Source organism: Erythrolamprus reginae, chromosome 11 (genome assembly GCF_031021105.1).
Source record: "Erythrolamprus reginae isolate rEryReg1 chromosome 11, rEryReg1.hap1, whole genome shotgun sequence".
Classification (NCBI taxonomy): Eukaryota; Metazoa; Chordata; class Lepidosauria; order Squamata; family Dipsadidae; genus Erythrolamprus; species Erythrolamprus reginae.
The window spans coordinates 4,028,787-4,042,834 of record NC_091960.1 but is presented as its reverse complement, the minus strand read 5'-3'; the positions used below and the strand labels follow the sequence as shown (position 1 = coordinate 4,042,834).

General features: G+C 41.0%; 1 protein-coding gene across 1 annotated transcript; it reads right to left on the bottom strand.

Annotated features, from left to right (window-relative positions):
- Nucleotides 1-240: 240 nt before the first annotated feature.
- On the bottom strand, nucleotides 241-1,372 carry LOC139174317 (C-X-C chemokine receptor type 3-like). The gene has a single exon (XM_070764614.1). It carries the CDS (start codon nucleotides 1,370-1,372, stop codon nucleotides 305-307), a length of 1,068 nt encoding a protein of 355 aa, XP_070620715.1. The 3' UTR covers nucleotides 241-304.
- Between the last annotated feature and the right edge of the window lie 12,676 nt (nucleotides 1,373-14,048).

The window sequence follows — 14,048 nt, the reverse complement described above, 5'->3', positions numbered from 1 at the left end:
TTTCAAACGTGTGTGTGTCTGAAATTTGTACCTGTGAATTTTTGGGAGGATTCTACCAGAGAGCCCGACAGAACAGGTCACATATCGCAACGGTCATTAAGTGGGAGGACCGTTCAAAAGTCACTTTTTGTGACCAGCACTGTCGTAATTTCGAATGCCGCACACCCCCAAATAAACAATTGTTAAGTCGAGGACTTGCGTAGACCAAGGGATCACCAGGTCCCCTCTGCAGGCAGAGGGGGAGGAGGAAGAGGAGAGAGGATTCTGGCATAAGCAATGGCGTCCGTACAGCCACAGGCCGTTTCTAGAAGGCGGTGTAGGAGCAGTCTGTGCTTTCGGACCAACTCGAATCTCTCGTTTGGCTGGAGGCCCTGAAATGCCTGTTCCAGTAGTTCTGGTTGATACAACCGAATCTCCTCAGCACCGTCAAGAGCTTGTTGCGGAACTTGACTCCGACGAAGGCGTAAAGCAGCGGGTTCAGGCAACAATGGAAGAAGCCCAAACAGGTGGCGATGGTATCGGCGATGTTTAAGTTGTCTTCCCAGTTGCAACCCGTCTCCAGAAGCTCCAGCCGATCCAGGGTGGTGAGGAACTGCACCAAGTGGTAAGGAGACCAGCATAGGAAGAAGGCCGCCACCACGACTATGATCACCTTGAGGGCCTTGTGTTTTTGGAAGCCCTTGGAGCGCCGGAGGGTGAGGATGATGTGGACGTAGCAGTAGGTCATGGCTATCAGAGGGAGCACGAAAGCCACCACTTGGTTGATGACGATGAGGGCGATTTTCCACGTCTTGTTGCTGTGCGGCGGGAAGACGAGGACGCAGGAAGTGACGTTCGTGCGGCTGTCAAACTCGGCCATCAGGTACACAAAGTCGGGCACCGTCAGCAGCAAGCAGACGAGCCAAACCATCACGGTGGTGTAGACGGCGAAGCGCCTGTTCCTGTTGTACATCCGTACGACGTAGACGATGGAGAGGTACCGCTCGAAGCTGATGCATATGAGGAAGAGGATGCTGGCGTAGAAGTTGATCTTCAGGATGCTGCCGATGAGCTTGCAGAGAAAGCCCTTGAAGATCCAACCGAGCACGGCCTGGGCAGCCCAGAATGGGAGAGTGACCACCAGGAGAATGTCCGCAATGGCCAAGTTGAAGACGAAGATGTCGTTGCCGAATAAGGAGACACGGTCCAGGAGCAAGACAGCGATGACCATCAGGTTGCCTCCGAGACCCAGGAGGAAAATTAGGGCGTAGAAGGAGGGCAGGAACCTCTCCGAAAACTCCTGGTAGGGGTTCTCACTGCACACCATGTCTGAGCAACAGTCATAGGAACTGTTGTCGTAGTAGTACATGGGTTCTCCACTGAAATTGCCCATGATGTGATTTTCAGCCTGAAAAAGAAACGGTGGAAGAGGGTTATTTTATTTCCTTGTTTAACGTTAAGCCTTTATAATTTATGCATGGTATGGATGTTTAGTTTTATAATAAGGGTATTTTAGTTGTTTTTAGTATTGGATTTTGCATGATGTTTTTTATTACTGTTGTTAGCCGCCCCGAGTCTACGGAGAGGGGCGGCATACAAATCCAATAAATAATAATAATAATAATAATAATAATAATAATAACAACTATTGTTGGTTGCAGTCTGAGGCTCAGAACACGTATGAGAGGGAAACAGGCAGTCTGTGACTTATGACAAGGATGGGGCCTAAAATGTAGGAGGATTTATTATTATTATTATTATTATTATTATTATTATTATTATTATTTATTAGATTTGTATGCCGCCCCTCTCCGTAGACTTGGGGCGGCTCACAACAATAACAAGAACAATGTAAGAACAAATCTAATAATTTAAAAAACGCTAAAAACCCCATTATTAAAAGCAAACATACACACAAACATACCATGTATAAACTGTATAGGCCTGGGGGAGATGTCTCACTTCCCCCATGCCTGACGGCAGAGATGGGTCTTAAGAGCTTTACGAAAGGCAAGGAGGGTAGGGGCAGTTCTGATCTCCGGGGGGAGCTGGTTCCAAAGGGTCGGGGCCGCCACAGAGAAGGCTCTTCCCCTGGGCCCCGCCAGACGACATTGTTTAGTCGACGGGACCCGAAGAAGGCCAACTCTGTGGGACCTAACCGGTCGCTGGGATTCATGCGGCAGGAGGCGGTCCCGAAGATATTCTGGTCCGGTGCCATGAAGGGCTTTATAGGTCATAACCGACACTTTGAATTGTGACCGGAAACTGATCGGCAACCAATGCAGACTGCGGAGTGTTGGTGTGACATGGGCATATTTAGGGAAGCCCATGATTGCTCTCGCAGCTGCATTCTGCACGATCTGAAGTTTCCGAACACTTTTCAAAGGTCGCCCCATGTAGAGAGCGTTACAGTAGTCGAACCTTGAGGTGATGAGGGCATGAGTGACTGTGAGCAGTGAAGGTGACATGGTTGAATTTCAACTATGGTAGTGAACCTCAACATTGGCCTCTTTAAAAAGTGAGGATTTCAAGTCCCAGAATTCTCCCAGCCAGCATTGGTGGACTTCAACTCCATTCATATTATTATAGAACTATACTAGTAGTATAACTACATCCATTAGTATAATAATTTGATGTAATCTGAACCTTAAGATACCCCAATGTTTTTTGAAATGTACAGTAGCCCCTTTAAGACTTCAACTCCCACAATTCCCTGACTAGCATTTGTGGAGTTTAACGCCTTTAGTATAATGGATTTATATTCTTAGTGTATATTAACATCCATTAATATAATGGATTGGCATAAATATTCTTAATATTTTAGCATACGAATCTTAATCTATACCTGTGTTTCTCAAATTTGGTAACTTTTGGATGTGTGGACTTCAACTCCCACAATTCCTCAGTTAGCAATCGTGGACTTCAATTCCCACAATTCCTCAGTTAGCAAACATGGACTTCAACTCCCACAATTCCCTGACTAGCATTTGTGGAGTTTAACGCCATTCATATAATGTATTTATATTCTTAGTGTATATTAACGTCCGTTAATATAATGGATTGGTATAAATATTCTGAATCTGTTAGCATACGAATCTTAATCTACACCTGTGTTTCTCAAATTTGGCAATTTTAAGGTGTGTGGACTTCAACTCCCAGAATTCCCCATACAGTATGGCTGGTTGGGGAATTCTGGGAGTTGTAGTCCATACATCTTAAAAGTTGTCAGGTTTTGGGGGGGGGTATTTTTCTCCACTTGTAAACAGTGCAATATCACATACCTTCAATCTTCAATTGAATATAATGAATTTGCATTTACATTCAGTATTATTTATCGTCCAACAATATGCTGCCTCCCTTACTTTTATCACCTGAAAAACTTTCATATAAGCTTTTTCAATATCGTTATACAAACTTACAATACTATTTGCTATTACATCTCATTTATTTGCTTTCACTTATCGATTACATTTTTATTAAATATAGGCCGAAGTGATTATTTTCAATTGTCATACATCCTTATTTACTTCTTAAAAATTTCTTTACCCTTATCTAATACTCCCTACACAACCAACTCTCAGACCAAAACTTTGCTACAAATACTTGGTTGATATTTATTTATTTGTTTTGTCACCTAGGTATTAATGGTAAACAGATACATAATATTTATATACATTATATTAGTAAGAGAGAAACATTAGGACAGGGGACGGAAGGCACTCTGGTGCCCTTATGCACACCCCTTACCGACCTCTTAGGAATCGGGAGAGGTCAACAGTGGACAGTCTAAGGGTCAAGTTTTGGGGGTTAGGTGATAGTACTACAGAGTCTGGTAGTGAGTTCCAGGCATCAACTACTCGGTTGCTAAAGTCGTATTTCCTGCAGTCGAGTTTAGAGCGGTTTACTTAAAGCTTGTATCTGTTGTGTGCTCGTGTGTTGTTGTGGTTGAAGCTGAAGTAGGCCTTTACAATTGTATGTATGGTATGTTTGTATGTATGTTTGGGTTTCTTTATATTAAGGGTTTTTTTAAATTCGCTTTTAGTATTGGATTATTACTGTATATAGAAACATAGAAACATAGAAGTCTGACGGCAGAAAAAGACCTCCTGGTCCATCTAGTCTGCCCTTATACTATTTCCTGTATTTTATCTTCGGATGGATATATGTTTATCCCAGGCCTGTTTAAATTCAGTTACTGTGGATTTATCTACCACGTCTGCTGGAAGTTTGTTCCAAGGATCTACTACTCTTTCAGTAAAATAATATTTTCTCAGGTTGCTTTTGATCTTTCCCCCAACTAACTTCAGATTGTGTCCCCTTGTCCTTGTGTTCACTTTCCTATTAAAAACACTTCCCTCCTGGACCTTATTTAACCCTTTAATATATTTAAATGTTTCGATCATGTTCCCCCTTTTCCTTCTGTCCTCCAGACTATACAGATTGAGTTCATTAAGTCTTTCCTGATACGTTTTATGCTTAAGACCTTCCACTATTCTTGTAGCCCGTCTTTGGACCCGTTCCATTTTGTCAATATCTTTTTGTAGGTGAGGTCTCCAGAACTGGACACAGTATTCCAAATGTGGTCTCACCAGCATTCTATATAGCGGGATCATAATCTCCCTCTTCCTGCTTGTTATACCTCTAGCTATGCAGCCAAGCATCCTACTTGCTTTCCCTACCGCCTGACTGCACTGTTCACCCATTTTGAGACTGTCAGAAATCACTACCCCTAAATCCTTTTCTTCTGAAGTATTTGCTAACACAGAACTGCCAATGCAATACTCAGATTGAGGATTCCTTTTCCCCAAGTGCATTATTTTACATTTGGAAACATTAAAGTGCAGTTTCCATTGCTTTGACCATTTATCTAGTAAAGCTAAATCATTGTTTATGATTGCTGTTAGCCGCCCCAAGTTTTCGGAGAGGGGCGGCATATAAATCCAATAAAACTAAACTAAAACTAAACTAAGTAGTCATCGACAGGAAGGACGTCGTAGCAGATGTAACTGCGTTACTGATTGAAAAAGCAAATAGCTATAAAATTTACAATCGTGGAGAATTTTAGATTGAGGAGGATTGCATTTCCCAAATGGTGGGCCAAGCCTCACTTTGAACGCACTAAGCAAAAACGGAGCTAGAGGGGTTTACTTTAAGCTTGTAATCTGCCGTGTGCTCGTGTGTTGTTGTGGTTGAAGCTGAAGTAGCTGTCGACAGGAAGAATGTCGTAACAGATGGTTTTATGGGCTGCGCTTCGGTCGTGTTGAAGACGACGTTTCGTTTCTCCAGCAGGGCCTGCTTTCAAGAGAAATTTCCAGCTGAGGTTTGGAGAGTGCCAGTGATGAAATTCTCAAATCTTTGAAAAAAGCCACAGAGCTTTCGCTCGAGAAGAAGCCGCAAGAAGCAATTGCAAAGATGTCCCACCAGTCATGCAGGGACAGAAAACTCCCCTGAGCCTTCTCTCAATTGCACAGAGAGTTTCTATTCCTGAAAAGGGCATTTGACTTTGATTTCTCGATTTCTTAGCAGAAGGTTCTTGGGGGCCAGCTTGGTTGAAAGGCTTTAGCATCCAAAGTACATTGTGGCGTGGGGTGTTTTTATGCACATTGAGAAAAGGAGATGTTTAAGGTCCCTTGGTCTTCCCAATATTGCAAGGAAATTGAGGGGTGACATGGATACTATATGCATATTCTAAGAATGGAGAAGACAGAACAATATATATATCCTACGAAATATCCTACGAAATATAGACTATCCTACGAAAATAGACTAACAATCCTGGGCCTTGAAAGCCTAGAACTACGGCGCCTAAAACACAATTTGAGCATTGCCCACAAGATCATATGCTGCAACGTCCTACCAGTCAATGACTACTTCAGCTTCAACTGCAACAACACAAGAGCACGCAACACATTCAAACTTAACACGAACCGCGCCAAACTTGACTGTAAAAAATATGATTTCAACAATCGAGTTATCGAAGCGTGGAACTCATTACCGGACTCAATTGTGTCAACCCCTAACCCCCAACCTTTTCTGTGCTGATTTTTCCCCGCTTGGAAACTAAACCAGAGCAAAGTGTGTTTCACTTTGTGAAAGAAGAAGGACTGTGAATTGCCTCACAGCTGCAAGCTAAGTATCACAGAACTGATAAGGGACTTGTACAAATTAAGTGAATTTTCATTATAAAGAACATTGTTTTGAATTTTCAAACATGTGTGTGTCTGAAATTTGTACCTGTGAATTTTTGGGAGGAGTCTACCAGAGAGCCCGACAGAACAGATATACAGGAAGTACCTACAAATTTTGGGGAGATGGTCTCTTATCCAAGTAAAGACAAGTAGCTGCTTAGTTTTCTCTAGTCCAAGGGTAGGCAAAGTTGGCTCTTCTATGACTTCTGGACTTCAGCTCCCAGAATTCCTGAGCCAATCATGCTAGCTCAGGAATTCTGGGAGTTGAAGTCCACATGTCATAGAAGAGCCAACTTTGCCTACCCCTGCGAGTCTACACGAATGGCCAAGGTTTTGCTGGTACGCTGGTGATGAAAGAGTTGAGATGTTACATTTGGTTTCGCGTGGGATGTAAATATCTCACACTCGCAGCTGCACACTCACATGATTGAAGGACTTTTTTGCATGTATCAACAGGAGGGGACTTTTGGTCATATGGCAGTCATATGCCACCTTGACTTTTTGACTCAATACAGCTGGAAAAATTAAATTGAAATGTGTTCTGGAATTGATACGCGTCCGTGGCTCCTCGGTTGCTGGCTATACTTCCTTTGTCATTCTGCCACCATGTGGACATCTTTGGGGAGAGGAGGAGGAGGAGAAAAGAGAAGGAGAAGAGGAAGAAGGGAAGAGGAAGAAGAGAGGAGGAGGAGGATGAGATGAGGAGATGAGGAGGTTGTGGAGGAGGAAGAAGAGGAAAAGGAGGAGGAGGAGAAAAGGGAAGGACGACAAGAAGAAGAAGAAGAAGAAGAAGAAGAAGAAGAAGAAGAAGAAGAAGGATAGAAGAAGAAGAAGAAGGACAGAAGAAGAAGAAGGACAGAAGAAGAAGAAGGATAGAAGAAGAAGAAGAAGAAGAAGAAGAAGAAGAAGAAGAAGAAGAAGAAGAAGAAGAAGGACAGAAGAAGAAGAAGGACAGAAGAAGAAGAAGGATAGCAGACGGAAAGAAGAAGAAGGGCAGAAGAAGAAGGAAAGAAGAAGAAGAAGAAGAAGAAGAAGAAGAAGAAGAAGGACAGAAGAAGAAGAAGAAGGAGGAGGAGGAGAAGAACAAGAAGGATAGAAGAACAAGAAGGATAGAAGAAGAAGAAGAAGGACAGAAGAAGAAGAATAGAAGAAGAAGAAGGATAGAAGAAGAAGAAGAAGAAGACAAAGAAGAAGAAGAAGAAGAAGAAGAAGAAGAAAAAGAAGAAGAAGAAGAAGAAGAAGAAGAAGGGATGAGGAAGAAGAGGAGATGAGGAGGTTATGGAAGAGGAAGAAGAGGAGAAAAGGGGGGAGTAGGAGGAGTGGAGAAAAAGGAAGAAGATGAAGAAGGGAGATGAAGAGGTTGCAGAAGAGGAAGAAGAGGAGGAGGAGGAGGAGAAAAGGGAAGGACAAGAGAGAGAAAGGTGAGAGGAGGAGAGGCGGAGGAGGGGGAAGGAGAAGAGGAAGAAAGGAGGAGGAGGAGAAAGAAGAGGAGAAGGAGAGGAGGAGATGAAGAGTTTGTAGAAAAGGAAGAAGAGGAAGAGGAGGAGGAAGTCACCATTTCAAAGTTTCTTTCTAAACAGCTCTACTATACCTGGAAAAGGTTGGCAGGTTTGTTTTTATAAAAAATGTGTTAAGGTTACCACATTACACCCAACCTGCGAAACAAGAAGGGTTTTTGTGTTATGAATGTGCCCAGAGAAGACTGAAGATCAGGAGACACTTTTCTGAGAAATTGAAGATGGTGCTAGAGATGTTTTGTGCTATCAGATAGGTGTCTAGCCACATCGATTTTACAGCTGCCACAAAGAAGAAGGAGTCAACCTATTCTCCAAACCAACTGAGGGTAGAACAAGAAGCTATGGGTGGAAACTAAACAAGGAGAGAAGCAACTTAGAAAATTCTTGACTGTTAGAACAATTAATCAGTGGAACAGAAGTTGCTTCCAGAAGTTGTGAACGCTCCAACACTGGAAGTTTTTAAGATGATGTTGGATAACCATCTGTCTGAAGTAATGTAGGGGTGTTTTTTGCCTCAGCAGTGGGTTGGACTAGAAGACCTCCAAGGTCCCTTCCAACTCTGTTGCTGTTCTTGACTATGTTGATAACAAACCTTTGTCTATGATTGGGTAAAATTCATATCTATATGCATAAAATGTATATACTGTAATAATCTGAGCCAGTCTCACAGCAGTCTGGCTATTCCTTGCATGTATTTTGGCCATAAATAAAAGCTGATATTTTTTGCAAGTCTCACCTCGAGTTTACTCTTTTTGGCATCTGAGTGGCTCTGAGACAACTTATACTATGACCACCCAACATTCTCTTTCAAGGGTTTTATACGTTCTTTTAAGGAGCTTTCCCTGTTGTTTATCTTGCTATTTTTAATTTAATCTTTCTTTCCTTTTAACAGTATCTTCCACACACATCCATCGTCCCTCCACTTTGCCTTTTCTTCCAATGGAATTTCCTTTCGAAATTGTCTTTTAATATTATCTTTATTACAGTGCAGTATTTATTTATTTATTATTTATAGAAACATAGAAGACTGACGGCAGAAAAAGACCTCATGGTCCATCTAGTCTGCCTTTATACTATTTCCTGTATTTTATCTTACAATGGATATATGTTTATCCCAGGCATGTTTAAATTCAGTTCCTGTGGATTTACCAACCACGTCTGCTGGAAGTTTGTTCCAAGGATCTACTACTCTTTCAGTAAAATAATATTTTCTCATGTTGCCTTTGATCTTTCCCCCAACTAACTTCAGATTGTGTCCCCTTGTTCTTGTGTTCACTTTCCTATTAAAAACGCTTCCCTCCTGGACCTTATTTAACCCTTTAACATATTTAAATGTTTCGATCATGTCCCCCCTTTTCCTTCTGTCCTCCAGTCCAGACTATACAGATTGAGTTCATGAAGTCTTTCCTGATACGTTTTATGCTTAAGACCTTCCACCATTCTTGTAGCCCGTCTTTGGACCCCTTCAATTTTGTCAATATCTTTTTGTAGGTGAGGTCTCCAGAACTGAACACAGTACTCCAAATGTGGTCTTACCAGCGCTCTATATAAGGGGATCACAATCTCCCTCTTCCTGCTTGTTATACATTGGATTTCCATTGATTGGATTTGTGTGTATATCAGGGGGGGGGGGATTGGTTGAGGCAGTTTAAATGCCATCGGATTTTATGAATGGAACAAAAACAATTTTTACAAACCAAAACAACAATCGATTCAATAAAACCAAGCCCAACGTCATAGATTTCTGGAGTTAAGAATGGGTGGGTTTCTAACCACAGAGTAACGTTTTATCAGCAGCTAATCAAGCTGTCGACATGCTGCTATATTCAGAAGGCAAACAGATTTACAGGTTCTGGCTGAGAAAATGAAGAAGTTTGATTTGCAAAATCCAAATGCAACAGCCAGATTTATTTTAGAGACCGAATTAATTCGGTCTTCTAAAGCAGTGTTTCCCAACCTTGGCAACTTGAAGGTATCTGGACTTCAACTCCCAGAATTCCCCAGCCAGCATTCGGGGAATTCTGGGAGTTGAAGTCCAAATATCTTCAAGTTGCCAAGGTTGGGAAACATTGTTCTAAAGGAATGATCACTCAGAAGAAAATTATTGGCTCTTCATGCCTAGGATCTGAGGTCCAAAGCCTCACTGGGATTAGAGATAAATTAAATTTGGTTTTGAGCCTTTAACTCTGTATTTTCAAGGCAAGATTGAACTGAAATCTAGCATTCCATAGGTGTAATTCTCTATATTTTTTAATTGCACACCAACCAGAGTTGCTCTATGTGTAAGGTGCCAGATTTCTGAGTGATAATAAAATAGTGTATTTTGCAGAATTTTAAACATGGAAATCTGTTCAAGAGTTGGCCTTCTCCAGGTCCCGTCGACTAAACAATGTCGTCTGGCGGGACCCAGGGGAAGAGCCTTCTCTGTGGCGGCCCCGACCCACTGGAATCAGCTCCCCCCGGAGATTAGAATTGCCCCCACCCTCCTTGTCTTTCGTAAACTTCATAAAACCCACCTCTGCTGCCAGGCATGGGGGAACTGAGACATCTCCCCTGGGCCTATATAGTTTATGCATGGTACGTTTGTGTGTATGTTTTCTTTTAATAAGGGGCTTTTAGTGGTTTTTAATTATTAGATTTGTTATATATTGTGTTATTATTGTTGTGAGCCGCCCCGAGTCTACGGGGCGGCTTACAAATCTAATTAATAATAATAATAATAACAACAACAACAACAACAACCCCAGGTCACATGATCAAAATTCAGACAGTCGATAATTGAGTCAAATTTATGACAGTTGTAGTGTTCCAGGGTCATGTGATCGAATTTCTGACAAGCAAAGACAATGGGGAAGATAAATTCACTAAACAACTGTGTTATTGACTGACAACTGCCATGATTCAGTTTAACACTCGGAAACTACAAATTGTGCAAATCGCAGTCGCGTGAGCAATCATGGGACCACCCAGACATATCCACATCTCTTCAACACTCCGCGGTCTACACTGGCTGCCAATTGGCTTCCGGACTCAATTCAAAGTGTTGGTTATGACCTATAAAGCCCTACATGGCATCGGGCCAGATGACTTACTGGACCGCCTTCTGCCGCATGAGTCCCAGCGAGTCGGCCTTCTCCAGGTTCCGTCAACTAGACAATGTCGCTTGGTGGGGACTAGAGGAAGAGCCTTCTCTGTGGCGGCCCCGGCCCTCTGGAATCAACTCTCTCCGGAGATTCATGTTGCCCCCACCCTCCCCACCTTCCATAAGAGTCTAAAGACTCATTTATGCCGCCAGGCTTGGGGTCATTAGATTCTATCCCCTGGCCAATGAATGTATGGTGGTCTTGTTTGAATGGACATGTGTGTATGCTAATAGGCTTTTTTAGTTTTTTAAATGTAATTCTTAAATTAATCATATCTCGATATATACTGTTTTTATATGTTGTAAGTCTCCCCGAGTCTTCGGAGAGGGCCGGCATATAAATTTATTAAATAATAATAATAATAACAACAGAGGCAAGAAAGTTTATAAACTGGGACAAAATTCATCTGTCTCACTGACATAGAACTTGGGGACAATTGTGGTTGTAAATCGAGGGCTACCTGGCTGGCTGGAGAATTCTGGGAGCTGAGGTCCACAAATCTTAAAGTTGCCAAGTTTGAGGACCTCTGATCTACCATATCCAAAAATCAAAAGGAAGTCTGGTGGAAATTTTAACCGTTCAGTTTAAAAAAAAAAAATGAAAAAGCATCAACTTTCACGAACTGCATCTCAATGCATAGTGTGGTTAGGAACAAGAAAAATGTGTTTATTCTGTCACTTTAGTGTGGTTAGAAACTACAAAATGTTTATTACTCTGCTACGCTGCAAAAAATAAAACAAACCCCAAAATCTAACCCTAGTCAGGTAGCATCTTTCTTGCTGATTACAGAAAATAAGAATATAGAAGAATAGAGTAGAGTAGAACAGAACACAACAGAACACAACAGAACAAATTTATTGTCACTTTAATGTACACTAACTAATGGTCACCAATTGTTGGTCCGTAAGAAAATTTTGGTGGTCCACAGAAAAATTATTTGCATTTTTATATTGTACAAAATACTATTTTAAAAATTCATATTAGTGGTCCACCGGATTTAAAATTATGAATTTAGTGGTCCCTGAGATCCGAAAGTTTGGTGACCCCTTGCTCGACTACACTAAAATAAAATTGAAGGCAGCTCTCGCAGACCAGGAAGGTTGACCTCAACTTCTGATTGAGCGGATTTTATTAGCAATAACCAGCAGCTCTTTTTAATAAAATGTATTTGTCAACAGAAAAAAAAAATCAGGAATAGCAGATGGCCCATCGTTTTCAAAAGCCGCTCTAATCCCTAAGCAAAACCAAATCAGTTTAGCATTTAAAGAAAGGAGAGAGGTTATCTGGACTTTCGTACGGGAAGAAGGCTTTATGGATATAAAGATAAACTCCCTCATTTCTCCTTGAAACTTAACCCAAGATCATTTTGGCTTCAAACCCCTCCTTACCACCTCTCAAAAAGTCTGGCTTCTGGGGTTATACATCCAGGGCACTCAAGATTTAAAAAGTGGGGTTGTTTTGCTCTAATGCCTGCTTGTAGCTTTCGATGGATCTGATTTGTATATTTGAATATTATTATATGAATTATTATATGAATAATATAATATACAAAAAGATATTGACAAAATTGAACGGGTCCACAGACGGGCTACAAGAATGGTGGAAGGTCTTAAGCATAAAACGTATCAGGAAAGACTTCATGAACTCCATCTGTAGAGTCTGGAGGACAGAAGGAAAAGGGGGGACATGATCGAAACATTTAAATATGTTAAAGGGTTAAATAAGGTTCAGGAGGGAAGTGTTTTTAATAGGAAAGTGAACACAAGAACAAGGGGACACAATCTGAAGTTAGTTGGGGGAAAGATCAAAAGCAATGTGAGAAAATATTATTTTACTGAAAGAGTAGTAGATCCTTGGAACAAACTTCCAGCAGACGTGGTAGATAAATCCACAGTAACTGAATTTAAACATGCCTGGGATAAACATATATCCATCCTAAGATAAAATACAGGAAATAGTATAAGGGCAGACTAGATGGACCATGAGGTCTTTTTCTGCCGTCAGTCTTCTATGTTTCTATGTTTCTATAATACAGTATTGAATATTTGAATATTATTATATGAATTATTATATGAATAATATTGAATATTTGAATATTATTATATGAATTATTATATGAACAATATTGAATATTTGAATATTATTATATGAATAATATTATTATTTCTAATACTCTTTTTTTCAAATTTTTGACTTTTACTAGTATCATGTATCTTAATATTATCATATCTTCATTTGACAAAACAAATCAATAAATTAAAAAAAAAATAAAAAATTGCCTGTCTTTTGAAAAAAGAGAGAAAGGTTTTAAAAACAAATTCCAGAGGAGCAATGGAAGTTGATTAGATTTAATCTCTTTAGTACCGGATTTCTCAATTTCAGCAATTTTAAGATGTGTAAATGACTTTAATTCCCAGGATTCCCCAGTCGGCTTGTTTGGACAACCCCTGTTGCAATCCAAAACAGGGAATTAGTCAACTGTCTGATCATATTTTCTTTTACTATCCTCTTTATCCCCATAAATCTTGCAAGGATTCACACTGTTTGTTATTTCTCAACTACAATTCCCAGAATTCCCCAGCCAGCGTGGAACATTATTTCTTCACCCCATCCCAGAATCACTCAAACAAACAAACAAAAAAGGATTGGGCAGTCTGCAAATAAATAAAATAAAAATATCTGGGGCATGATTTCCGTTTTGCTTAATGTGTTCAAAGTGAGGCTTGGCCCACCATTTGGGAAATGCAACCCTCCTCCTCAATCTAAAATTCTCCACGATTGTAAATTTTATAGCTATTGCTTTTTCGATCAGTAATGCAGTTACATCTGCTGCAACGTCCTTCCTGTCAACGGCTACTCCAGCTTCAACCGCAACAACACTCGAGCACACAACAGATATAAACTTAAAGTAAAACGCTCTAAAGTCGACTGCAGGAAATACGACTTTAGTAACTGAGTAGTTGATGCATGGAACTCACTACCAGACTCTGTAGTATCCTCACTTAACCCCCAAAACTTTACCCTTAGACTATCTATTCTGCTGCACGAATCCCAGCGACCAGTTAGGTCCCACAGAGTGGGTCTTCTCCGGGTCCCATCAACCAAACAATGTTGCTTGGCGGGACCCAGAGGAAGAGCCTTCTCTGTGGCGGCCCCGGCCCTCTGGAACCAACTCCCCCCAGAGATTAGAATTGCCCCCACCCTCCTTGCCTTTCGAAAGC

Excerpts from the sequence above, each read along its gene's own strand:
- LOC139174317 (XM_070764614.1), bottom strand. The coding sequence starts at position 1,372 with ATGGGCAATTTCAGTGGAGAACCCATGTACTACTACGACAACAGTTCC.